Source organism: Lates calcarifer, linkage group LG18 (assembly GCF_001640805.2).
Source record: "Lates calcarifer isolate ASB-BC8 linkage group LG18, TLL_Latcal_v3, whole genome shotgun sequence".
In the NCBI taxonomy this organism is placed as follows: domain Eukaryota; kingdom Metazoa; phylum Chordata; class Actinopteri; family Centropomidae; genus Lates; species Lates calcarifer.
Genome location: NC_066850.1, coordinates 18131184 through 18158324, shown reverse-complemented (window position 1 = coordinate 18158324; position 27141 = coordinate 18131184). Strand labels below are relative to the sequence as shown.

The following is a 27141-nucleotide window of genomic DNA, read 5'->3' as shown; positions in this document are numbered from 1 at the left end:
TCTCACCCCAGGTAATTCAACCAGGTGTGCGGTGACGTCACTAAAGTGATCATCTCCTAAGGGGGGCTACGCTCTCAGCCGCATTACCCGGGACAAGAATAGAAGCAGCTGCCAACAGGTAGCATAATCCACTTCATGTTCCTCTCACGGTTTGTCATTCACACGTCCCGCCTCCGTCTTTCCGACTATCACACACACGCAGGTATTCATTAATTTATTAAACGTAAAAACTCATCCATTTGAAGGATTCCCTCTCGAATTCCTACAAGCACCGCCTTAAAGTATCATAGACCAATTTTGTGATTGGACTAGAGATGTTGACTGGCAGCTCCGCGGCGTTGCTTTATTGGGCTGAGAAACGTGCGGACCCGCCCAGGCTTGTCAGTGACGTAACGAAAGGACAAATCGATTTACCGCGAGGTCATTCGGCCTCTCCGAGCAGCCGGTTTCAGCGAAGCGGAGGCGCCATCTTAAGACAGAGAGTGAGTGCCATTATTCATTTAAAATAGAAAATATTAAATATCACACCGTGGCTCTGTTGGGAAGGATTTATGTCCACATTGCAGTGATATCTGTTTGCAGTTTTGTTTACGCGAGTTCTGTATATTCTGTTAAGGGGAGACCTTCCACCTTGGAGCGGTCAAGTTAGCTTAGCACGAAATTTAGCATAGCATTGCAGTACCAAGTAGGAAAAAACAGAACAAACGCTATACATATATGTATGCAAACTCTTTGACGTCTACAGCCAGGGTTTTTAACGGCTGTAAAGTAACGTTACGCAATTATCCGTGTAGCTTAGTGTTGTGTTCATTCAGCAAACTTAGCATTTCCTGCTCATGGTCGTTCAGACGCCAAAGTAAGCTAACGAGCACGTGACATAGCATCCCTCAGTTCAGGTGTTGGTGTTGCTGTGTGTGTGTGTGAGAGACGCTGGGAGTGGATTGTGTTACCGGTCGGCGCTGCCAGGCAGCCCCAGCAAGCCCATAGCTAACTTGTTGCTCATTGCACCGCAGCCCCGCCAGCAGGCAGGACACCACCATGTACCCGACCTCCTTGACGCAGCTGGCCCGGGGTAACCCGTTCAGCGCCCCCCTGTTCACCCTCCAGAAAGTGGAAGAACCCCAGCAGAGCCTTCATGGACAGAGGACCCGCAGACTGGCAGCAGCCGCCACCGCAGACGGTAACATCGGCGATGAGTCCACAGGCTAGCTACAGGGCTAGCGTTAGCTGCATTAGCTTACCTGACCGGATTCGCCTGTTTGCGGCCAACGTTACTGAGTAATTTAGCATAAATGTGTTTATCAATAAGTCCAGTTGACGGTGTGCGCACTGTTTCTAATCACCAAATCGTTTAAATAGTTCCGAAGAAAGAGGGATATGTTTGTTGAGGCAGTCAACTGCTAAGGCCTTCGCTGCATACGAGCAGCCTGTGGAGGACAAGGAAGGACAAAGAAGTATCTTGCCTTTGCACTGCAGTAAACTGTATTTGTCGTGTCGCACTTTCTTCCAGATACTGCATTTAGAATGAATGAAATAGTTTTAGTTGAGAACGAAGTTACATAATTGTTGACTCGCCTGTGACCCCTGACTATTAGCTGCCCAGGACTGACCGAGAACAAATTGTCCTAGCTTGAAACATTCATGACACGTCGTGACAACGCTGCCACAAATGACTTGTGTCAGAAATGTTAAATTATATCGTAATGGTTTAGAGGGTATCTATTTAATAGGTTTTTAAGCAGGTCGCAGCCACAAGTCTTGAACTTCTTCTTATCCACTTGGCAGGACAGTGTATGGCCAGCTATTGGTTTGAGAGATGTCAGCATTTCTTTGCTTTGTTACAGTAAGTTTGAATCAAATGTTAACTGTTTAAAAGTACCATCTTATTTCATAATGACCCTCGACGTCATTTGTCCCAGGCAGAAAAGGTTGGTTTTATCTTAACAGTAGTGGTACATTTTGACTGTTTGTTACGTGGGTGGATCAAATTTAGTAAGACTAGGGGGATATTATAGAGCTTGCACAGCTTTATTTTCAGACAGTTGCTGGTATGCGTGTTAATTCACTGTCTGATGCATAAGGACAAGACTGGTGAGATAAGATTTCTCCAAATGCACTTGTCTCCCTATTTGAACATTTAGGTGGAGTGAAGGCACAGATAATGTTTCTTTATCCAGTTGAATTCTTCAGGCTCTTAACCTGTTAGTTAGACAGCCAAAGACTCAAAGAAAATGTCCTCTTTTCATAAGCTCAGAGGTTCCCTGTTCTTAAGTCTGACCTGTGTTTCTTCAGAGGGTGACAGTTGTGAGTTCGGCTCTCAGAAGTATTTCGTCCTGTGTGGCTTTGGTGGGATTCTGAGCTGTGGCACCACACACACAGCTGTCGTTCCCCTTGATCTGGTCAAATGCAGAATGCAGGTCTGTCTCCATGGCTCTGTGCCATTTTTTTTAACGCCCCGCCTCACCTCTCCATAACCGTGTTGTGGTCTTTTTTTTTTTTTTTTTTTTAATACACCTATTTGCATGGGAGACACTGCGTCAGTCCAGTGATGGTGATTTCCTTTTTTTGTCATCGTTAATTGATTCCCATGATTCTAATGTTTTGAAGTGATCATAACATGGCAGCATGATTCGTCACCGGTGTTCCTGTGTTGAATGACTTCCGCCCGCCGTACCAACCCCCCACCTCCCACAAGCACTCAGTCCACAGTAGAGGACTCATGTAGGTGAAGGTCATCAGAGCCAGACCTGAGAGAGAATATGTCCTGAATGTTGACTGTTATTTGACACCATCAGGGTTAGTTGTCTGTCTGGACTTTCTGATATCAGACAGCCATTGATTGATCATAAACACTCTGACTGATTAACCCTGTACTGTTTGATAAGAATGTCTAGTAGGAAGTCAAAAGTATATTTAATAAACAGGCATTACGATGATGACGATAAGACAGTTATGTGGATTAGATGGAAAAAATGGAATGAAAACACGTCTCTATTGTTGGTAATCATTTTTATCTCATTCTTAAGTTTGTTCCTTAATCCATTTGAATTACAGATTTGTAGGACCACAGTGATGTTTTTCATTTTAGCCAATTCACTACAAATCATGCTCACATGCACATTTATGCTAAAGTGTCATCAAATCATACCACATGTTAAGAGTGATTTCTACCTTTCATGCAGCCTTTGGTGTCTAATTACAGCATAAAAAAATACAGTTTAACTATTTGTAGCAAGTTTCAAGTCTGTATGTTAACTTGCATAGTTTGAGATGACTGGAAACCAGTGGCTCCATGTAAGATAGGAAACAAAATCCAGTGGTATGCTTTTTAAAAGGATAAGCAGTAATTTAATTACTTTGTAGTGGATGGCCTGTCTTGTGAAACACCCCTGTGGTCCTTGAAAGTCCATACTGAAATCATGTGTGTACAATGATTTTTATCAACCATTTGTGTGTGATCCTAATAATTGGCATGTTAGTGGCAGAGCTGTCTATAAAGGAAGAGTCCTGGCACTGATCAGACCAGAAACTGTACAGTGACAGCTCCTCCTTTATGTGGCTCTGGTTTGGTGATGATTTTTGTCCTGTGTTGCATGTGACCCTGCATGTTGCATGTGTGTTGTGTGTCCCCTCCCTTCTACCACAGAGGATGTGAGCTGCGAGTTTGGCTCCTCAAAGTACTATGCCCTGTGTGGGTTTGGGGGTATCCTGAGCTGCGGCATCACACACACAGCAGTGGTGCCCCTCGACCTTGTCAAGTGCCGCCTGCAGGTTTGTATGGAAGCTGAACCTCACAGTAGTGACGAGTAGCCAGCAGCTCATCCAACCTGTCAGACCCCTGAGTGTTCACAACACTGAACATTTACATTTTAGAGATTAATGTTCATAAAAGCTCTATATTACACGTTAGGGGAACAAACCACAGTGCTGGGCCACATAAAGTGTAAAGTTTAGGAGTAGTCTGAAACCTGACCACAGCACTTTGTACTGTAAAAGCTTTTTAGTTGACAGATGAGAAACATTCACTCCTGTAACTACTATTTGGTGTGGCTGAATTTACATGTTATTCTGACCTATTACTTACCATGGTGTTGGGGTACCGTTAACAGTAACATGACATTTTCCAAGATGTGTAGTTTGAAACATAAATTGTAGGCTACTGAAAAGTGTTTTCTGTCCAAATATATTTTGTTAGCCACTACGTGTCAGAGAATGTGCTTCACTGAATGAGAACTATTTGCTCGAAGCACTTTGACACAAGAAAAACAAGATTTCCAGGCATTGGTTCACACTCATGATAAATCATTCAGTAAGCTTAGAAGTATGACCTAAACGTCAGATCCTGGAGCTGCCAATGATTTATTGACATGCATGCTTACCACAGTATTTCTCCCTCTCAGGTGAACCCAGATAAGTACAAGAGCATTGGCAATGGCTTTTCAGTGACCGTGAGGGAAGACGGTGTCAGAGGCCTGGCAAAGGGCTGGGCTCCCACCTTCATTGGCTACTCCATGCAAGGGCTGTGCAAGTTTGGCTTCTACGAAGTGTTTAAGATCCTCTACAGTGACATTCTGGGAGAGGTGAGTCCTCACACAGCTCTGCTACGACACAGTATTTTTGTTCATTTCTCTCTGCTAGATATAGTATCACCTGTAAACATGGGATTAGGTTGTCTCAGTGTTATGGATTGTTGAGCAGGAGTGGACATGCATAGTGTTAGTTACATGTCTGTAAAGGGGATCATCATGAAGCCTGGAGCACATCTTAGGACAAACTTTAACTGTAAATGAATGAAGGTACACTGTCTGCATTCAGTGGTCTCTGCTTGGATTTGTCATTAACCAGCTCAGCCGTTGACCCAGGACTCAGTTTTGTCCTGGTTGCAGTCATAAAGCTGGATATTTTTGGCACTAACACTTAGTCCCTCTCAGTTATCTGTTGCTTCTACTTGAGTTGTTTTTACATGTGTGATTTAAAGTGGCATTTTTTTCTTTTGGCAGAAAATTTCCATACATTTTATTGCTTTGCTGTCATAAGTTAAAATAAACAATAGCTACTGATGGCAGTGAGAAATAACTATAAGGGTTCTAATCACTTATTGGACACAAAAACAATAAAACTGTTTTACACATATGCCCCTTTTTTATACCTCCACACCACTGACAGCTGTGGTCAGAGGCATTCTGTTTTCTGGTTGTACACATGTACATCCCATTTTCATGAATACAATATCTGAGATTCACATAGTGGAAGTTTCATTATATCTGGCACAAACATTCAGTTGGACTCAAGGATGAATTAATAAGAATATGTGACCTCACTAAATGTTTTTTTGGCCATAACTCAAGAATTCATATGCTAACTGGACTGGTCAGTGGAGGCTTACAGCCATATTGTAGTAATCCTAGTTGTATCCATTCTTGGTGTACATGTTTATGCTGGAGATCAGCTGTCTAGTTTTCATGGGTTTTAAATGCAAAAAAAGGCAAATACTTAAGTTTAAGTAAGAGGAATAGATAATCACATCCAGCATAAGCTGATGTTGAAGTTGGTGTACAAACTGAAGCTGGTAGAGTTGACTGAGGCTGAACTGTCACATTCTGGAGATGCTGAAATATTTGAACTCAGCACAAGCACCAGTGCAAACCAGTGTTTTGAAGATCATGTTAAATCAGGGTTGTCAGCTTTTATATCCCATGGAGTGTCCCTGACTTGTCACATGTTGTCCTGACATTAGCTGCAGACTTTACTATGCCAAAGGTATTTGACCATTTACATATCATATCTATATTTGTTTTTAGTGGCATTTTATTAGTGTTAAGAACTTCATTTGGTCTGTTGCTGAGTGAGCCAGGGAAACCTGAGTTAGTGTATGTCCCCATCACCTGATCTGTCTGACCATTTGTTGTGTGGTTTCACCCAACAGGAGAACACCTACCTGTGGAGGACATCACTGTACCTGGCTGCCTCAGCCAGCGCAGAGTTCTTTGCTGACATAGCTCTGGCTCCCATGGAGGCTGTCAAAGTTCGTATCCAGACCCAGCCAGGCTACGCCAACACCCTCAGACAGTGTGTTCCCAAGATGTTTGCGGAGGAGGGGCTCTGGGCGTAAGTGTTCTGCTTTCAGACAGTTTCTAAGGATTCGCTTCCATCGTCAGTCCGAGGTTACTTACAAGGGCTACATTAGTGATTGAATAATTGATTGATAGAAACCGATTTCTGGTAACACGCTCCTTAGATCCACCTCTGGAGGGCGCTGTGCTCTGAGCAGAGCTCCTCAGCAGCTTTCTGGCTGTACAGTTGGAGGTGCTTGAGTCATTGGCGTGTGAGAACAGTCTACCTGTCCCTCAGCCCACCTGCATCACTGGCAACCCTGTCCTCTACAGACAGGGAGCTCCCAGTGCTGTAAACCTGGGGGACGGACACACTTCACATTGTTACTGTACAGAGCAGAAAAGCATTGAAACGGTTATGTAATGTTATATTATGTTTGGCTGTTATGTTTTGGTTATACCAGATATATAGCTGAATATATGTGTAGATGGCTTCAGCACACGATGCCTCTTTTGTGAGTTGACATGTCTTTTCTTTGCGGCTCTAACTCCAGTTTCTATAAGGGTGTGGTGCCCCTGTGGATGAGACAGATCCCCTACACCATGATGAAGTTCGCCTGCTTCGAGCGCACTGTGGAGATGCTCTACAAGTATGTTGTTCCTAAGCCCCGCAGTGAGTGCTCCAAACCCGAGCAGCTGGTGGTCACCTTCGTGGCAGGTTACATCGGTGAGTAACCGAACATCTGAACTGTCACTCACGACCAATAGTTAAAGACTATCCAGTATTATTTTATAGAACTTGCAACTAACCCTAACCCTACCAAATGAAAAAAACTGAGTGAGTTGTACTGAGTGGTAGAGAGTATGTTTTGGCACTGTTGGTAAGAATATTTCTTATTAATGTAGATACATACTGGTAGTAATGTCTGTCAGTATTGTTTGCAGTAATAGTGCATCCTTCCGTTGGTGTTGTGCATAGTGAGGTTGTTCCAGTTGTCTGATGTTTTGTTGTCTGCTCTCTCTGTGCAGCTGGTGTGTTCTGTGCCATCGTGTCCCACCCTGCTGACTCTGTGGTGTCTGTGCTGAACAAGGAGAAGGGCAGCACTGCTGCCCAGGTCCTCAAGAGGCTTGGACCCAAAGGTCTGTATGAGCAGTTAGTCCACAGTATTTTCAGCAGCAGCGCAGTGCTGTATGAGAATTTGATCAACACGCTCCTTAGATCCACCTCTGGAGGGCGCTGTGCTCTGAGCAGAGCTCCTCAGCAGCTTTCTGGCTGTACAGTTGGAGGTGCTTGAGTCATTGGCGTGTGAGAACAGTCTACCTGTCCCCCAGCCCACCTGCATCACTGGCAACCCTGTCCTCTACAGACAGGGAGCTCCCAGTGCTGTAAACCTGGGGGACGGACATGCTGCTGACTGAACTTTGAATGACACTGAAGGGAACAGGCTGTGGTGTATTGTTGCTATACCTAATAGGATTACCCACAGTCTTCCAATACAAGTAGTAGTTATTCAACACAGTATAAGTAGTAAAACTGAACTTATTTTACCTGTGTGATATGTTTTAATATTGATATGGTCATTGGGGGTTAAATGTCTTGTGCTGGTTTAAGTGGGTCTGAGCAGCTCTCCCTTTTTGAATATGTGGACAGGACTGCTTTGTGCAGGACTCCACACTGTTCCCACTAGTAGCACTGGTGCTCCCCTCAGAAAATTTTAGGAGAACCACTGAAATCGACGTACAACACTTTCTGATTTAACAAGAAGAATCTGCCAAATTTTAAGATTGTGTCAAACCAGAACAATCAAAATCAACATGTGCTCAGTGAATCTGATGTGTGTGTGTGTCTGTCTCTGTCACCTGTTCAGGTGTGTGGAAGGGTCTGGTAGCCCGTATCATCATGATTGGTACTCTGACTGCCCTGCAGTGGTTCATCTACGACTCTGTCAAGGTCTACTTCCGTCTGCCCCGCCCCCCTCCCCCCGAGATGCCAGAGTCCCTGAAGAAGAAGCTCGGCCTGACAGAGTAAACCACCACCCCTCCCCTCCATCTCTCCCACTGAGCCACAGTCTCCAGCCAACACATGGGAACCCCTACAACTTCCACAGCGCACACAGCAGTTTTCTATTTATGTCCTCAGCCCGAGCTGCTCCGCACAGAGCACAGAGCTGCTACTACTCATGTATATTTAAAAACAGAAAAAATGAGCAACGAGAAAAGATGGAGCTGTCGCTCTGGGCTTCCCAAGAGTCCGACAAGAAATATTCCTCTGTAGAAACACCTGTCTGGTTTTATCAGTTCCTGTCATTAGAGAATGGATATTCTAATAAAAGAATTAAATTCCCTCAAACATCCATCTGTTTTTTTCTCTCTTTTAAAGCATATTGTTTTTACATGTAATTTCCTGTACTTGATGTTGATTGGTTTAAAGACGAGTGTCTGATATCAGCATGTAGTCAAACAATCATTTTTAAGTTTCAGCATGTTTGTGCTCTTTATAGGTTGGCATTTTGATTTTGTTAGTTCAACTCTTTTTCTCCTCTGAGGTGATTTCAGTTTACAAACTGAACACCTTATACCCCACCTGAATACCTTATCATGTTAGCACCTGTAGAGCAGTGTGACACCACAGACAGGAGAGTGTGTGTAGCACCATGCAGGAGAAACAAATCAGGTAGCTGCAGACCTACAGGAAACTTTTCACTTCTTTCAATTTCCATATTTGATTTGAGCTAATGTACAAATGTTTCAGATTAACCTGCGCTGTGAATCACGTCCAGTGTGACACAGTCAGCAGTAATGCAGACTGTTCAGCATGCAGGGGCAGCCCATTCAAGCAGACTTCAGGAGGCTGCTGACTGATTTTCATACCTTACAGGAACAGGAAGCAGATGCAGTAGCAAAAACATTTACGTTGAGGTGTGGAGAATGGAATTTCCTCTGTTTCACTGGCCTCTAGCTTCAAGTAGATCCTGTTCTCACAGGTTGTTTTCCACCACTAGAGGGCGTCCTTACTCCACTATTTTTGACAGACAAGTGACTCCGCTGCTCAGCTGTTATCTCTGTCTTCAGCTGGAGTTTAAAGATGTTATTTTGACAGAAACCACTTGTTATGAGAATATTTCAATTATTTTAATGTGTTAGAGAAACACTTTAGAAATGTGTGTGTGTCCTCAGAGAGTGAGAGAGAATAAATGAAACCAAAACAAACCCTTATTTAGGATGAACTCTGCCTCATGTTTGTGTAGATTTGGCTGAATTCCAGCCACTGTTTTTGATTTGTGTGCATCCACTGTACCAGTCAGTGCGTGTTGTATTATACCACCACTCTCCTCTGATGGTGGTGGTGACGGCGCTCACGGTAAATTTAGGGGAGGAAGGGGGGAATCATAAAAACCACACACCATGTTTCGAAACAGTGAATGTGTGTGTGTGTGTGTGTGTGTGTGTGTGTGTGTGTGAGTGTGAGTGTGAGTGTGAGGAAGGTGAGCTCAGATGTCCTGCTGCTGTCATTAGAATCCATTTGTTTGCTCATGAAACAGGCAGTTTTTACACCTCTGTTGAAAAAAGGATGAATCTGTGTTTGTGCCTAACAGAGGCTGCTGACGGAGAGAGGTTGCACGGGGTCATGGGAAATGGAGTCCATTTATGTGTTCCCTATTTGTTAGATCATAATGTCACCGCTGTCTCATTGAATAAAACATCAGCAGAGTGAGAGATAAAAAGGTTTCCCAGAGCTCAGTTTGCTCAGGTTTCATCACAGCAGTAATTTCCACATTTTGTGATAACCTGTAAATGTGTGGTCCAGTGATTTGCTCCATGTTGGTGATGTGCAGGCCTGACAGCCTGTCTGCTCCCCCTCTCAGCACTGCTCTTGCTGCTGACTTCCACACACCTTCCACAGTATCTGCGCTCTGTTTTAATGCTCCATCCGCAGCACATCCGCCTGCTGATGGAGACACTTACCGGCCTTTATCATCAGGCCCAGGACAAACTATGTTTCCATCACACTGTGCCCAAGTCCAGACAGGCAGAGTGAGACATTATACACCAATGACCCCCCCTGAACCTCCAGCTGTAATGGTTTCTCAACAGGATTTTTGCTCACTTCTACGTCTGAATGATTTCTTTCTAAACACCCTGTTTTACAGGCATGATTACTGCAGGAAACTGCATTCAGATCAGTCTCAGCTACAACACGCATTCCTACAAGTGCCTGGATTTTATAATGGTGTTTTAGGGACCATATTAAAGTTTTTAGGGGAGGAGTAGAGAAGTGAGGAAGAACAGTGGGAAGTTTCTTGGAAAGAGGAGAGTTGGACTTTTTGGGAGAAGCGGGGGATTTTTAAACTTTCATTTTCCCCTGTTTGTGTGTTTGTGATTGAATGTTGTCGCTCAGTTTTGAACAGCCTGCAGCAGCTCCCATCGTCAGTTTCAATCATCATCACATGTTGCTAAGCTCTTCTACTAAGAGACTGCATTTAAAAAAAAAAAAAAAAATTAGACCCTCCCTAGTATTATATTTCTTTTTTATGGACTCTCCCCTTTGGCTTTGAAAAAGCTGAAAAAAGTTGAAACCCTGCCCCTGTATCTGAATATCTGAAGACAATATATCTATGTCAAACTGATGAAATAAAGTGAATGAAGTAGACACAGACAGCAGCTCTGTGGCTGCTGATGGACACTGTATTTTTACTCCACCACTGGATCAATGAGAAGAAGAGATCAGACTCAGCTCAGGTAGAAAAATGAATGAAGAACACTGCCCACCTGATGAATTTTCACTATTCACTCTGGTTTTTGTCTCCACAGCTGGCTCATCAGCTGCTAATGCTCCACCTGTGAGCGTTCACCAGCGAGTCTCGGACTGTGTGTTGTGTGTTGTTGTTGGGCAGTGGGCAGGTTGTGGACAGTTGGTTTATCAGAGCTTTCTCACAGCTGGAAACAGGCAAACAACCCAAACAGCAGCTGAAAATCCCAACTGAGCTGAGAGAAACTGATCATTCTGTGGTTCATCACTGCGAGTGGCCCCTTTTACATTACACACATTCAGTCATTTGATCCTTTGATGAAATATTGATTGGTGCAGCATTTGATTACAGAGCTCTTCAGTTCTTCCCCACTGTTGCCTAGTGCTGCTCATGGTGGAAATTGTTGGGTCTCTCTCTGTAAAAAAAAAAAAAAAAAAAAAAAAGTACGGTCTAGACCTGCTCTATATGATAAGTGCCTTGACATAACTTCTGTTGTGATTTGGCGCTATATAAATAAAACTGAATTGAATTGAATTGAATTCAGACAGAACAGGGATGATCAGGAGGAGTACTTGAACTCATCTCTGTTCTTCATAGAAGCCATATCATAATAACACAAATCCTGTTTAAATTGATACTGTAATTTTGTGGTGTAAATTCCAGCAAATTTGCAGTTAAATATATAATCAAATCCAACTGATATGCAGTGGACCTGGGTCCTCTGGGACCTTAGGATAGCTGGTAATCCAGCCTTGTCAAAGAAGCAAAGCAGAATCTAGATTTTCAGCTACATGTTACTTAGACTGTTGTTCAGGCTTGACTTGATATAGTCCTGTTGTTTTTAACCAAACAAAACCTGAGAGGTTTCTGCAGAGACTGTGATGCCTCAGTGAGAATGTCTGGCTCTTCCAGTAAGCAAGGAAAGAGTCAGCACTGACTCCACCGCCACACCAGCACCGACTCACGCATGTGCAAACACACTCATACGTGCATTCATGCATTCAGCTATTGTCCTCCCAGCCTTGTGCTGAGTTTTGGAGGTCACCCTGAAATAGCAGCTGTTGTTCCTGGACACATGAACAAGGGAGGGGGGGGGGGCTGGCTTGGCTGAAGAATTTGCAGTGGGAGGAATGTGGGGGGGTTAAGTCCAGTCAGCTGAGCCACAGACTGAGCACGGTCATCACAAGGACATCGTCATGGAAATTACATGAATAGTAATGAGTTTAAATATATATATATTACTGTACAATACTGTGGAATGTTCACTTACACAGGCTGAGATTCCCTCAGCCTCACATGTACCAGACCTGTAGAATACCCCCCATGCTCCAGAGAACACACTAAGATACCACAGAATATAGAGAGCAAACACCAGTAGATTAGCTGAGGAGTGCTGCTTGGCTCCAAATGGTAAATGGACTGCACTTATAAAGCACCTTTTCTAGTCTCATCATCTACACTACAGGTCACATTCACTCATTCCACATACCAATGGATGGCATGTGGACTAATCTCCCACCTCCTGAGCCACAGCTCAGAAAACTTAAAAAGTAGAGAAGTTGTATATCACTTTTATGTCACTTAGCAAAAACTGAGAAGCCTTTAATAAATGGGCTCAGTGTGCAGAAGCTCACAGGCAAAGCTGGTGGCACCAGGTGCAGGCAGGAAAGTGGGTGTGTACATATTTAGGTCAAGTCCAACGGTGATTCCCTTTACCCCCCCCCCCCCCCCCCCCCCCCCCCCCCCCACACACACACACACACACACACACACTCCTCAGGCACTTTTCCTCATTGCAGGAAATCAACTTCAGTGAAGTATTGGTGCTTATACTGAATCATCTCTATATATTTTCTACTGTGTGTTGTTCTGATCTGATTATTGACTATCTGTGATAAATTTGATAACCTTTAAGATATTGGTGCACAGCCACTTTCTTGACACCAGCTTTACCACACTCACATCCCGTCATATTCAATAGAATGAGTTTCTAGCATAGACTAGAAATGTAACCTCCTCATTACATAACTGTACATAATACCCTCCATGGCATACCTATGTCATGTCAGAATATCATATTTCAAAGAGCAATTATGTAAGGATATTATGCAAGGGTTGAGTGAGGACCGCTTATTTTCACAACATACATACTCCTGGGTCTCTGGAGTCTCACAACCAAGATGGGACACACTCTTACAACCAGTGCACACACACAAACCCTCTCACAGGTTTCTGTTACACTACTACACTACTGACATAGTTTCAACTTGTGTGAGGTTCAGTCATGGGGATTTCTTTGTAGGGGGTTAATGTCACAAGCAGTTTGATATCTAGATGTTCACTCCAAGGAAACTTGTTTAACATTGTTTATTGGCCACTAGGGGGCAGAACCTGACAGACCAACTTCCCCGACATATTATCGCATTATAATTCCAGTCAACCAGTAATGTGTTTGTAAACAGTTTGCACATCCAACAGACAGGGAGCTGAAGCAACTGAAAATGAGTTTCCTCTGCAGGGCGGCTGGACTCGCCTTTAGAGATGGGGGGTAAAGAGCTCAGACATCCAGAGGGAGCTGGGGAGAGAGGCTGCTGACAGGACACAGCTGAGGTGGTTCAAGTATCTGATAAGAACGCCCTATAGGTCTGCAGGTTTTCTGGGCAACATCAATTGGTAGGAGATCCTGGTGTTAGACCCTGAACCTGCTGGAGGGATTTTATGTCACCTGACCTCGAAATGCCTTGGGATCAGTAAGAAAGCCTGAACACATTACCAAGAAAAGGAACGTCTGGACTAAGACCAAGATAAGTGTCAGAAAATGAATGGATGAATAGATGCCCTCAACTGATTGAACTGTATGGATTCTTACCCTCTGAAAAAGGGGCTGCAGGGGATCTGGACTTAAATCCATTTATCAATAACTAAGGAAGCATTTATTAATCAATTATTAACATTTAGAACTATGTTATTACCAAACAGACAGAGTGAACACCAGCCAAAGACATCTGTCATTATCAAAAACTCACAAATTGCTCTTATTAATGGTTTATAACTGATCTATTAGGCATTAGTGTATGATTTCTTTACCATTAATAAAGCCATCCATTATGACTAAGTGCCACATGCACCCATATAGTGGCCACATTTTATTTTAAATCCCCCTACTTGCATGTATAATGAATATAAATACATGGTTTCTAACACACTACAATATAGCTGTGAGTAAACTGCAGACCTAAATGTTAATGAGTTTGTCATTAACTCCTCCTTTGGATATGTATAAAGAGATGATAAATGACAATATATTAAAACACAGTTGTTAAAACACATTTTGTGTTCCACTTGTTATGTGCCACTAACTTCACACCTTCAGCTCCAGTTACATAAGGTCACTGTGTAAAGGTGGGATTGTTCCATCAGACCTGGTTGACCCCACAGCCTGACAAACTTTATCCCTGACTGCCAGAAACACAATGCTGCCTTTGTCCACTTGCTGCTTTATGATTGGTGGCTCCTGCTGTCACAGAGCTATGTGTGTCCTGATTGGTCAGAGGCTTTAACGTTGACTGACCTTGTCACTTAAGTGTAAGCACACACCATTTCAGCCCCATATTTACAGTAATAACTGACTGACTGCAGCTTGTTAGACTCAATAGCTACATACACATGAAGCAGCTCAGCTCTCATTACATGATCTTGGCCTGTATGTTATTTTGTGGCGGTACACCCATCATCAGTCACACTGTGTACATCACATTGATGGTGACCTTGCTGGTGAACTGCAAACTGGTTGAAAAATAACACTCACCTGGCTGTTTACCTGAAAAAACACACAGACGCAAGACTGACAGCACAATGTCAGCAAACAAAAGCTGCCTGTTTCCGCCTGTTTTTAGTCTTAATGCTAAGCTAGTCAAACCCCACCCTGACTCCATCTCTGTACTTAATGCACAGTAGCTCATCTCACTCTCAGAAATAAAGCAAAAGCTAGAGAGCGGACCTCGAGTAAAGATTCTTCCAAGGTCAAGAACAAACACGTCGGGTCAAGTTGAAAAACGTCTCAGTTGCTGGAGGTGTCACACTGTTCTCTATTCTGTGTTCAACAGGAAACACACAGACCAAACAACGTACTATCTACAGTAGGAGCTGCAAGGTCAGCTGTGCACTGATTACAAAGCGCTTTGCAAAGAGCAGACGTAACACAATAATAATTAAAATAAAAAAAGAGATCAAATAGGAGGAACGAAGGATAAAATACAGAGCGGCAGAAGCATCTTGATATCATGTGTTACTGGCTGTCTATACAGTATGCAGTATATTTAAAACTGATCTCATCATTAGTTTGAAAGTGACAACGGCAACAAACTTATTATGGAGGATTATGGTGGATGATGGTGTATGAACTGGTTTGAGATTAACATGAGAGAGAAAAAAAACCTGATTAAAGTTTATGGGGAAATATATAAAGGAATAGGACAATAAATACCTCAGCATGAATGAGTTAACCTATAGAGCACCAAACATCCAGGTCTGTCACATGGTGTAACACAGATCATGTGATTTACAGCTAGTGCAGCAGAGTGGCCACAGGTTCATGTGAAGTAGACTCTAACATATCTGCTGGTGAAAGCTGTACTTTTGTAGTTTCAATCATAATTGAATGTCATTTCATTTTTAATCCAGTGTGTGACCTGAACCTTCTTTGTGTTACTTCCCTTTAAATTAGTTTCCCTCTTTTGGTCTTTTCTCTGACTGGGAAAACTGGTCAGGTCAATGTGCTTGCACTCTTTACCTGTGCAAATGGTTGATAAAATCCTTGTAAATTAACTTGACCTTGAATGTGAACCCAGCCCCCAGCCCCCCCCCCCCCCCCCCCCCCCCCCCCCAGGGGCCCCAAATGACCCTGTGAACTGGAAAGCAGTCTGTTTACTCATCACTGAGACAAACATGGCGTCTGTTTATACAGAACATTGTGAGAAATACGTGAAACTGCTGAGGATGTTTTCTTGTCAGAGATGAACAAACAGAGCAGGGCAGGCCGATAAAGGAGATTCCTTTGTAGGGGGGCCTGTGTGTTATGCAACAGCCTGTTAGTCCCGCCTTCTTCCACTGACCAATCAAATCCCTTTGTCACTTTCCTCACTCCTCAAACGCTATGATCTCCCCAGCCCCCTCACACACACAGACACACAATGGCCATCAGTGCAGCTGAGTGGGTGCCTCTGAGGGATCAGCATCCTCTCATCTCATTGGATGAAGAGAGAGTCACAGCTGCAGCGTCCTATTGGGTATCAGCCTGTATCGCCATCATCATCATGTGTGACATGCGTGCAGCATCAGCGGGGGGCTGCAGGGAACAACATGCTCACATGTATGGCCAACCAGTGGCTGCCATTTCTATTGTCAGAGCAAAGTGGGTTCACAGAGCAAAAACCAAATAAATAGAAAATTAAAGAAGCGCCTGTCTCCTGCTGAGGATCGCCTGTGATTAAATGGAGGTGAAATTCTTTGAGAAACTCTGTAACCTTTGTAGGGGGGCCTGTGTGTTATGCAACAGCCTGTTAGTCCCGCCTTCTTCCACTGACCAATCAAATCCCTTTGTCACTTTCCTCACTCCTCAAACGCTATGATCTCCCCAGCCCCCTCACACACACAGACACACAATGGCCATCAGTGCAGCTGAGTGGGTGCCTCTGAGGGATCAGCATCCTCTCATCTCATTGGATGAAGAGAGAGTCACAGCTGCAGCGTCCTATTGGGTATCAGCCTGTATCGCCATCATCATCATGTGTGACATGCGTGCAGCATCAGCGGGGGGCTGCAGGGAACAACATGCTCACATGTATGGCCAACCAGTGGCTGCCATTTCTATTGTCAGAGCAAAGTGGGTTCACAGAGCAAAAACCAAATAAATAGAAAATTAAAGAAGCGCCTGTCTCCTGCTGAGGATCGCCTGTGATTAAATGGAGGTGAAATTCTTTGAGAAACTCTGTAACCTTTGTGAGAGAGGGAAGAAGGAAGAGGAGGAGGAGGAGGAGGAGGAGAAGGAGGAGGAGGAGGGGCAGCTCAGCAGAGTAAAAAAATTGTGTTTCTGTTCACAGACTTCCTCTTTCTCTCTGTGACCCAGTGACTGTTGAATTCTTGAGACAAACCTTTGATATGCAAAAAGCCCAGAGCTGACTGAACCTGCTCCATTAAGACAGAGCAAAGTAAACTTCCTCTAAACTACTGCGGGATGAGATGTGGCTAAAGAGGATTTTGTTATTTACTTGTGCAGGTGTGCATGGTCCACTTCAGTACAGAACAGTACGAGACATGTTCCCCCTCTGTACTGAATGAACTCTGAGCACTCAGAGTGAATTCATATGTTCAAGGGGCCCCCATTCCTCAATGTCATTCTTGTGTGACTTGTGGCCCACTCACAGAGCTGATACCACCCTGCTGATAGTGTTAAACCAAGCCCTCATCCAGTTTTACAATATAATGTAGGTCACATTATATTAACAGGCTAAACCACACATTTCTGCAGACTGGATAAACTGTGCAGCCCAATAGAGATTAATGTTTTATCTACTACAATAACACTCTCCTCGAAGCATAATGAATGTTTAAGTTACAGGTGAAAGTCCACCTGTGTCCGGATCCACCCAGATAAGGTGTAAACAGGCCTGTCGGGTTTAGGGAGGGGTAACTGGCCTCTGTTACTATTTGGTTAAATACCTGCTGATATGTTACTCTCGTGACCCAGTATGCAGATCGTTTATGAATGAAACCATACTATGAGAACCACACAATCCTACATTCAGTGTTATAGAGTTATATCAGCAAAATGTACTCGTGTTAATGTGTACGTATACTCAATATGCAGGCAAAATGGATTTTGACACTGTAATATATTTGTCTAGTATTTTTCAATTTGATGATAATTTGCATGTAAAAACTGATCTGCAAGTATTATAGCTGATAGACATGTAGTTGTAGTGTAATGCTTTCCTCTGAAATGTAAAAGGTATTTCAGCAAAAATGGGAACAAAGTAGAGTTTCCTTAAAACTATATAATACAGCTGCTTCAGTAAATATACTAACTTTACATTCAAGTCCTTCTGGTCAGAAAAAAAATGAAAAATGTGAGAAAAACAACTGAAACCAACTGACGCCAAAGACACACAGAGAAAAATGTATTATATCATATTTCCCAGTCCTCCATGACAGATGGGCAGCCTGTAAACGCCACGCGGAAGATCTGGCACGCTGCCTTTCACTCCTCCTTACACGTGAACCCACCCTGGTTACAGTGGAAGTCCACCCACCACCACCACCACCTCCTCCTCCTTTCTACTCCTCACTGCAGCCTGCTCAGCTCCACACAAGCCTTCTCTCCATCTCCCTGTCGGCCGCCGCCACACCACATAACGATTATCAGTGTTTAGGAACAGCTGTAAAGATGTAAGTATTGTGTTTGTTTTCTGGTATTTTCCTTGAGCACGGCTCGGAGCTGCCGCGCTGTGATGCGTGCTGAGCGCGTGAGCAGCAATGGATGCTCAGAGCTGAAACATCCGCTGAAGGAATCCATTTTCAGTCTGTGCGAAGTTAATTTCAATGTCATAAAACGTTTGAAACAGCGGAGGAGGTTACACGAATATTTGTCGTCGGTTCAGATAGTTGGGAAGCTATCGAGTATTAAATACTAAGATTTTACGTTTAATTTCGTGCGAAGGGTGGAATATTTCAGACCGTTACAAATAAAAAGTGTACAAAGAGCATCTGCTGAACATTAAGCTAGGTCTGTGATGAAATTCAGATGATGGCTGGACATTCTTTTACAGGCCCCCACCAGAACGTCGACGTCTTTACGAGCAGTTTTTACTCTGTTTCCCGCTGTGCTCTTGACATTGAGGTGAACTGTGCGTTTACAGCCATATTCTATAATTTAGCACAGACAGGAAGCGGTGAACTTGCGGTGAACTTGAACTTGTCCCCTGTAGGAGTTGTTATCTCAAACGGTAATTAAGCTGTTTTCAGAAATACTTGCATATTTGAACATTTCATGTTGTTAAAATTGAGCTGAGTCCCTGCTCACTGTGCCCCAGCATCACCAAACTCAAGGGCAACTGCAGGGCTCAGGCCCAGGCTGTTACATAACCTCAATTCCACTAAAATCACTGAACAGGAACCAAACCAGAATATTAACTCGAAAAATAATACAATCACTAAAGGCTGTGCTGATGGCACGCATGAACTCCTGGAGTCCTCTCAGCAGTGAGGCAGGTGAGCAACAATAAATTGATTTTCAGAGGCTAAACTGGGGCATTGTGTTGTTCTGCAGTGCTATTGTGTCCTGGGCCTGTGCCAGATAAACACAGCCCAGTTTATACAGCCATGGTGTCTCTTTATGGACACAGACCACCTCCCCATGACCGCCTTTCAACTGTCCTTTTGACCTTGATACCAGCTGATAACTGATAACTTGTTGGCAGCCTGTACCAGCAGGCTAAATATTACAGGACAACATGAGCTCTCAGGCTTTGTTCTTTATGAATACTGATAAGGTCAGTGGTTCCCAAACCGAGGCCATGGGGCCTTCAGGGATCTGTGTTAGGGACCATGCGTGTCTTAATCGAGTGGTTTAATTTCATTTACTTTATCATGATATTATATCCCTCTATCAAAGGCTGTTGGTTTTTACATCTGCAGATGATTATATCATAATGCAATTTTCCCCTCAGCAGAGTGTTATGAAATGGATTGGTGAAGCTCTTTTTTGCCTTTTTATTTTTTGTGAACAAAACCTCTCTTTGTCCCACCAGTATGAAATCTGTCTGTTGCCGCAGCTCAACAGTGCTCTGTGTTATGTAGATAAAGATCTACTCATCGCTAATGCTAACTCAGTTCAGGTATTTTTGTGTTTTTGCTGCAATAAGTTTCTGAGTTTCTGAGAATTAAATGCTCAGGTTACTTTTAGTGCTCTGGCTTCCTGTTGATATAAAAACCTGTAGACAGAAAACCACATGAGCAGTGCTGTGTATGAGGAAGTGTAACATCGAAGGGTGAAATGAAGTTGTGACACCGGAAGTCTTTGTGTGTCATTGTTTGAATAAGAATATAATGGAAAACGTGGATCTAATCTATTGTTCTGAGTGGCGTCCATCTTGGCCTGAAACTGAGGTTAACTCATTTAATTATGCTGAATTCAAAAACTATATAACAGCTGTAGTCAGGCGTAAAACCTTTTTATTGTTTAAGAACCAGATGATAATTATAATAAATTATAAGTTCCTATGAAAAAAGTATGCAATAATATTTATGTCCATTTCTGTGTTATTACTGTATTATTTTGCTGTTTAGGCAGTGGTCTAACTCTAGGTAGTTACAAGGACGTTTCCTTGTGCTGATTAAGCTTGATTTCCATTGATTTTGATTGATTGATTTTGACATCGTGCTCACCCAGCACACACACCCGACAGTATTCTTCCACTTCCGCATGAACTTCCCCTGGTGTATACCCATAGTCAGTGCAGATTAGTACTGAATCTTTCTCAATCTGACTGAGCCTGGTTGACTGTCCAAACACATGAAGCACAAAAATAATAACCGTGTATGTCTCTTGATGTCTTTTTTTGTAAATATATATAGAGGTTGAAATTAGGTCAAACTGTTCCTCTTGGTCCACTCTTGATGGAAGTCACATGTCTGCAGTTTTGACTGTGACCACTTAGAGCTGCTGTACACCTCACACAGCTGTGTAGCACAATAGCACTTTTTCTCTCTTTCTCCTGATATGTTTGTGCCTTTTGTTTTGGGCAACTTTAAAAAATATACTTGTAAGACAGACATCTTGTGTGCATAATGTAACTAAGCGCACAAGTACATAATATAGCTAAATGCAAACGTTAACATTCCTCATAATTGTACTGAACTTCACAGTTGAACACACTGTCTGCCTCAATAAACAAACAGTTCTTCTATGATGGTTATACTGTACCACATGATCAGAGCTGGCAGATAATATTTCACATATTGACACAAAGACCTGAGACAATAGAACAGGACTGAGTAGAACTTAGACCTGGTCTGAGTCAGATCTAAGAACTGAGAAGACCAGTGAACACCTCTAAACCAGTGCATCTTGCTGCCTTCTGCAGTGCCTGAAACTGAAACACTTAAGACTGCAGCTTACACTTATGTTCAGGAAAGAAATGTGAAATTAATCCGACATGCATTTAAACCTCTGGTGGGGGAACAAAAGAGAAATTTTGTAAAATTACACACACTGTCTTTTAATCAAACTGTGATTCCTGGTGACTGTGTGTCAATGCTGTATAATGAGAGAGGGTATTATTATTAGTGGTTTTAAAAGGCCTCACACATTAGACATGTATGAAGAACTCCATATTCATGTGATAAGTCCTCTGACACAAGATGGTTGATTCATTCTGACAGCATCAGAGATGATAACACCTACAGTACCCAAACTGCTCCAGAGATGGAAATGACAATGACCATGATAACCTACATAAATACAGCATGTATGTACAGATTAACAGGATGCTCCAGCAACTTTGTGTTCATGTTGGGACAGTGATAATGCTGAAAATGATGACAGTAACAGTCCTGATAAGACTGGAGTATTTAAACTGGACACTGGGTTTTAGTCAGTAAATTGTGGATTTCTGGGTTTGGTTCCTGCTCTTGGACTCTGTCACAATGTCTCGCTTTTTGATGCCGATCCGTGCCTCCTCCTGTAAGTGTCGTACTCTAACTGTTGGCACTGTTTTTTATTTCTGTGTCTGTAGAATATAAACCAAGACTGGTTGTATTGTTGGTTGTGGAGTTTGTTGGTTTGGTTCTTATTTACACTTGGACTGATTCCTTTATGAAGAGGATTACGTAATAACAGGCTTTGTGCTGTATAGCATGCTGCTCCTCATTCTTTAAACAATCAATAAGTCGACTGACAGAAAATTAATCACTGACTGATTTTGAGAATCTGTTTCATTTTATACCATAGTAAATACTATGACAGTAGAATAATCAATAATGAAAATAATCATTGCAGCTACTGCTTATTACTTCTGTAATGTGGATATCTGTATCTAGTCAGCTCTTGACTGCTAAATTAAATAATCAGATACTCAATTAGGATTAGTTGAAATGATTCTACAGCACTTTTGATAATTGATTATTTATTTGAGTCATTTATCAGGTGCATATTCTCCTTTTTCATTTTCCTCATTGTGAGGATTTGCTGTTTCTCAGTTTAATATCAGTGAACAGTTTTTGTGTTTTTTAACTGTTGGTTAGAAAAAACACACTTAAACATATTTGACATCACTTCAGGCTCAGAACTTATGATGGGCAGGTTTTTTTTTAATTTCTCATTTTATATCCATGAAGTGATTGATTGAAAACTTGGTCCACAGATCCACTGAAGATGACAGTCATAATAAGTTGTAGGCGTTGTGTTCATTCATGTTTTAATGTTAGAGGACATACGTTTGTTGTCAACTATGAAGTTAATGAACTGTTTGCATACACTGCTAGTGAACTGCAGTGTATCACAGGCTGCTTATTGCGTGAAGAACTAGGCTTGCAGGCTGTGTGCGTATATCACTAAATGAGGAGTGTAGACAGATTAAAGCAGACGTTTCATTCTCATTTCCTGTCTGAGTTGCTGTGCTGTGGGACCTGCTTACCAGGACATGTCCTCTGTGTGTCTCCCTGCAGCTGTGATCATGTCCTCAGTTCTGCAGAAGCTCATCAGCCCTCTGGCCAGCACCCCCGCTGAGCCTCCCAGGAACAAGGTGACGGTAGTCGGCGTGGGCCAGGTGGGCATGGCCTGCGCCATCAGCATCCTGCTGCGGGTAAGACACAACAACAATAAGAAAAAATACAAACCCATACAAAAATCTGATACATGTCCATTATATATACTGTGTATAATATCAGTCTACAGTATTCCTTTAACCAATATCCAAAAGTCACATGTATGGTCATATATTCAATATATATTGTATTATATATTGCGTTAGTATATTTAAATGTTGACATATGAAATCTCAACACGTTAACACGATTTAGATTTAAACTCAGGACCTTCTTGCTGTGAGGCAGCAGTGCTAACCACTGATTGAGACATTCATCCATTAGCTTAGAGGGCTACAAGGTGATCACAGCTGATGCTGTGTGAGAGGCAGGGTATTGCCAAAATTAGTTTCCCATCTCAGGGCTGACACATAGAGACAGACAACCATCGGTTCTTTACACCTTCAAACAGTTTAGAATCTTTAAGATGACATTTTATATACTTATATATTGTGCATTTGTTTTAAATGTAATACTATTTTTCCATGACATGATAATATCAGCTAAAGAAAATGCTTTTGCTTTAATGAGAGCATGCACTGGAGCTGACATGGACTCCACATGTTTGTGGAAAACCTGATGGCCCCCTCCCTTCCCAGCATGATCTGACAATGTTTCAAAGAGCTTCTCGTGGTGTCACACAATGTTAATGCCCCCATAAATGTTCAGTGTGGTTGAGGCCAGGTGACCATGGAGCTTTGAGGCGTGTTTGGGGTCATTACCCTGCTGTAGTATGAACCCTTCTCCACAAAGCTGCAAACCAGAGGGTACAGCATGTCTCTGAAGAATGGTGTAGTACTTCTCCTTGATCAGGGTTTTTGTCAATTCAGTGCAGATGTCCACCTCCAGAGTAGAACCCCACAGACCTGAATATTCCCACTGTCAGTGTGATATACTGTGGTATCATTCTCCTGTTTCCTTACATCATACATCCCTCTGTTACTGCCATAAATCTCAAACTAGGATTCATCAGTAAACAGAACTTTTTTTTTTCCAGTCATCCAGTGTGACATGCTGGTGTTTCTCAGCCTTCTTTTGACAGTACTTTTGCTAATTTGAGTCTTTTGTTCAAGTAAAGAGACACACACATATGTCTATATACACATACATCCACGCAGCTATTCTATAATCTGCCTCATGTCTCCTCTGGTCAGGACCTGTGTGATGAGCTGGCTCTCGTGGATGTGATGGAGGATCGTCTGAAAGGAGAGATGATGGATCTGCAGCACGGCAGCCTCTTCCTCAAGACCTCCAAGATAGTCGCTGACAAAGGTCAGGAACTGTTGCTCACACTGTACATGCAGCTCCTATCTTTCCCTGAGGAACGACATGTCTAAATCTTACTCAGCAGATCTGAATTGACTTCTTCACACAGTCGTACAGGTTTACCTCTCACAGCAGAGACATACCCTGACAGTAGATGTAAGACATCTCCGACATGAAATCAGCCGATAGCTGCTGTCATGTACGTGAACATTGATGGTGTCATTATGTAACGCTGCCTTTCAGTGAGTGCTTCTGTTATCCGAGGCCATGAGTGATTACAGTTTTAGTGCAAGTTGTCCCAGTGGGAATGTAACCTCCAACCTCAGAAGTGTGAACGCAAGCTTCACTCACTGAGTGCCTGTTTTAGCTCAGACTGATGAATCACAGACGGATACTCAGTCATGTCATTCATTCACACATACTGTGCATTAAAGAGCAATAATAATGAAGTATATCAATCTCCTCCTCCTCCAGACTACGCAGTGACAGCCAACTCCCGCCTGGTCGTGGTGACGGCCGGTGTTCGCCAGCAGGAGGGCGAGAGCCGCCTCAACCTGGTGCAGAGGAACGTCAACGTCTTCAAGTCCATCATCCCCCAGATCGTCAAGTACAGCCCCAACTGCACGCTCATCGTTGTCTCCAACCCCGGTAAATACTTGAATACACATTGTCATCTCTTAGTGTGTTTGTGTGTTCTGCAAATCAATAACCGCTGAGTGTAACACACCCTCTCCACAGTTGATGTGCTGACCTACGTCACCTGGAAGCTGAGCGGTCTGCCCAAGCACCGTGTCATCGGCAGCGGCACCAACCTGGACTCGGCCCGCTTCCGTTACCTGATGGCCGAACGCCTCGGCATCCACGCCACCTCTTTCAACGGCTGGGTGCTGGGCGAGCACGGAGACACCAGCGGTGGGTACACACAGAACACACACTCAGTTACGTGTCATGACTTTCTGATTTGTAAGTGAATATTTGTCAGATATGTTGTTGGCAGGGAATCATTCAGGGGCCTTGTTTTCTGTTGAAACTACACATTTTATATCACAGTTTTAACTCTGTGTGTGTTGTATTGTATTCCAGTGCCTGTATGGAGCGGTGCAAACGTGGCTGGAGTTAACCTGCAGAAGCTGAACCCTGAGATCGGCACTGATGCTGATAAAGAACAGTGGAAGGCCACACACAAAGCTGTGGTGGACAGGTACGCTGTGTGTGAGTGTGAGAATGTGTGAGAGACCCAGAGAGTGTTTTGATAGAGCTTTATAAATCTCTGTTGAAATGTCAAACACACACATGTCCAACCTGACAGCCAGGTGAGACAGTGGATGCCTCTGTCCCAGGTGATTGACCTCTTCTCAGCAAATCATTCAACCTGTCAGCCTGCAGTAAAATCATTCCCTACGATGCAGTCAGTGACTGATAGTATATCTGTGTTTCTATATTTTACAATCAAGAACTAAGTGTACAGTAACTCTGTTGGTAAATAATCTACTGTACAGGTGTTAATGTAGCTTTCTTAGGCTTGGCATTAGCAGCTTGGGCCACTGCTGTTCTGGTGGATCTGTTAGAACTGACATTTTCTGCACCTGCAGGTTTAATTCTGTTATTATAACAGGGTTATATTATATATGACTTAATGGAACAGAACTGAGATGTTCCTCCTCCAGGCTTATTCTAGACTTATAGAAATAGCAGATTAAATCCTGGCTACACTACTCATGTAATATCTTTCAGAAGCCTGTACAGCTTTTCACTTCCATCACACGTGTAGGCATATGTTTCGAGTAACTGCTAAACATCCAATTTAAGATCCACTGTCTCATTTGTAGAGTTGTAGTGTTGTTTCCAGCAGCAACAGGCAGCTGCTTCCAGTGAAAAAGCTCTGATAAACTCCCTGTCCACTACCTGCTCAAGAACAAACACAGCACACAGAGACGGAAAGTAGCTGGTGAACACAGTGGTGCATTTAGCAGCTAAAGAGAAAGATGTCCGACGTGTGTGTTCTGCCCTGAAGTGCCTACAGAAAGCTGATTCATTGACAAATCCTTACTGGCTTTTTACAGAGCTTCCACTGTATCACACCATCGCCAAAATAAAGTGTTTGTTCTCTAAAACCAAGTCAAAACTTTGCTAACACTTGTGGTTTTATACAGGCTGTTTTTTTTAAGGCCTCCAACAGCTGAAATTTTGTCTTGCAGCTGTTTTATTAACAAAGTACTGTGTTGTGTCTCAGTGCCTACGAGGTGATCAAGCTGAAGGGCTACACCAACTGGGCCATCGGCCTGAGCGTGGCAGACCTGACCGAGAGCATCGTCAAGAACATGAGCCGAGTGCACCCTGTCTCCACCATGGTCAAGGTCAGACACACACACGCAGGAAATACACTCACATAAACATGCCTCTGGGTGCATGCACATCATCATGGCAGGGTTAACCCACCATGGAGTCTACAGGGGAACAAAACTGTTAGCCACAGTTGACACAGTTGTAGTTATTTTTTATTACCACAGTGCAGTTTTTGACGCGGTAGTGCCTTAATGTCATTATCGTTTCAGTTGCTATTTAGCTGTAGTCACAGTGAATATGGAGTCTTGTGGCCCCCTGGCAGTGCCCACTGGGCCTGGTTGCTAGGATAAAGAATGTGGATAGCCTAACTTAGCCTGGCTCTGTCCAAAGTTCACAAATACACCCACCAACACCTCTACACTTCATAAGTTAACCCCTTAACGCTGATTGTCGCGAATTCGCATCATACCTTTTGCATTCAGACTGCAGCCGAGATAGTGTATGCATTCCCCAAGGCCGGTTTGTGCATTCTAATACATGCCTAGGAACCTTTTGCAAGCACTGGTTTACCATAGGACCGTTTGGAGTGTGACCTACATTCCGGTAGTTATACATCCATAGTTATAGTTACTTAGTTATAGTGTAAATAATTGTAAACAATTTTGTGGCTTCAATAAAAAAATTTACCATTGGTTACCATTAATCCTATTGTCGCTAATTTGCATCATACCTAAATGTATGTATGTATGTATGTGCTATAGACAAATTAACAATCTCTACTTAATTTAGCATCAGCTTGAAAGCAAAAACACAAATAATGAATTTTTTTATACAGTTGTAAATAATTCAGGCATCAAGGGGTTAATGTTGTATTCATTTGTTTAATAGAAATAGAAAAGAAATAGTTCCATTATTTAACCCTG

The 27141-nt window shown here is 42.9% G+C and overlaps 2 protein-coding genes and 2 non-coding genes across 10 annotated transcripts in view; all 4 read left to right on the top strand.

The window, feature by feature from the left end:
- The first annotated feature begins 343 nt into the window (after nt 1–343).
- LOC108897530 (phosphate carrier protein, mitochondrial) lies at nt 344–8403 on the top strand. 2 transcript variants are annotated; one of them, XM_018697214.2, is made up of 8 exons: nt 344–482; nt 1014–1180; nt 2293–2417; nt 4401–4580; nt 5927–6108; nt 6608–6780; nt 7083–7193; nt 7922–8403. In XM_018697214.2, exons 2-8 carry the CDS (start codon nt 1039–1041, stop codon nt 8080–8082), a joined length of 1074 nt encoding a protein of 357 aa, XP_018552730.1. In that variant the 5' UTR covers nt 344–482; nt 1014–1038; the 3' UTR covers nt 8083–8403. The 2 variants fall into 2 exon arrangements, with proteins under 2 accessions (XP_018552730.1, XP_018552729.1); XM_018697213.2 differs by lacking the exon at nt 2293–2417 and adding an exon at nt 3647–3771 and having other exon boundaries at nt 345–482.
- Nucleotides 6225–6427, top strand: LOC127143569 (small nucleolar RNA SNORA53). Its single transcript, XR_007815121.1, has one exon. It is a non-coding gene; the product is annotated as a small nucleolar RNA SNORA53 (small nucleolar RNA).
- Nucleotides 7259–7461, top strand: LOC127143568 (small nucleolar RNA SNORA53). The gene has a single exon (XR_007815120.1). It is a non-coding gene; the product is annotated as a small nucleolar RNA SNORA53 (small nucleolar RNA).
- A 9676-nt stretch (nt 8404–18079) lies between the features above and the next one.
- The window catches only part of LOC108899720 (L-lactate dehydrogenase B chain), a 31476-nt gene continuing 22414 nt past the window's right edge, over nt 18080–27141 (top strand). Inside the window, exons 1-7 of one of the 6 annotated variants that reach the window (XM_051077778.1) lie at nt 18080–18250; nt 22529–22665; nt 23821–23938; nt 24407–24580; nt 24671–24844; nt 25016–25133; nt 26166–26289. In XM_051077778.1, coding sequence (XP_050933735.1) covers nt 22537–22665; nt 23821–23938; nt 24407–24580; nt 24671–24844; nt 25016–25133; nt 26166–26289 — 837 coding nt within the window. In that variant the 5' untranslated portion in view covers nt 18080–18250; nt 22529–22536. The remainder of the gene's footprint in view (nt 18251–22528; nt 22666–23820; nt 23939–24406; nt 24581–24670; nt 24845–25015; nt 25134–26165; nt 26290–27141) is intronic. The other 5 variants (XM_051077779.1, XM_051077782.1, XM_051077781.1 and 2 more) reach the window with 5 other exon arrangements.

Coding starts and splice junctions, on each gene's coding strand:
- LOC108897530 (XM_018697214.2), top strand. CDS start 1,039: ATGTACCCGACCTCCTTGACGCAGCTGGCCCGGGGTAACCCGTTCAGC. Junction 4,581..5,926: donor ACAGTGACATTCTGGGAGAG/GTGAGTCCTCAC, acceptor TTCACCCAACAG/GAGAACACCTACCTGTGGAG. Junction 6,109..6,607: donor GCGGAGGAGGGGCTCTGGGC/GTAAGTGTTCTG, acceptor CTCTAACTCCAG/TTTCTATAAGGGTGTGGTGC.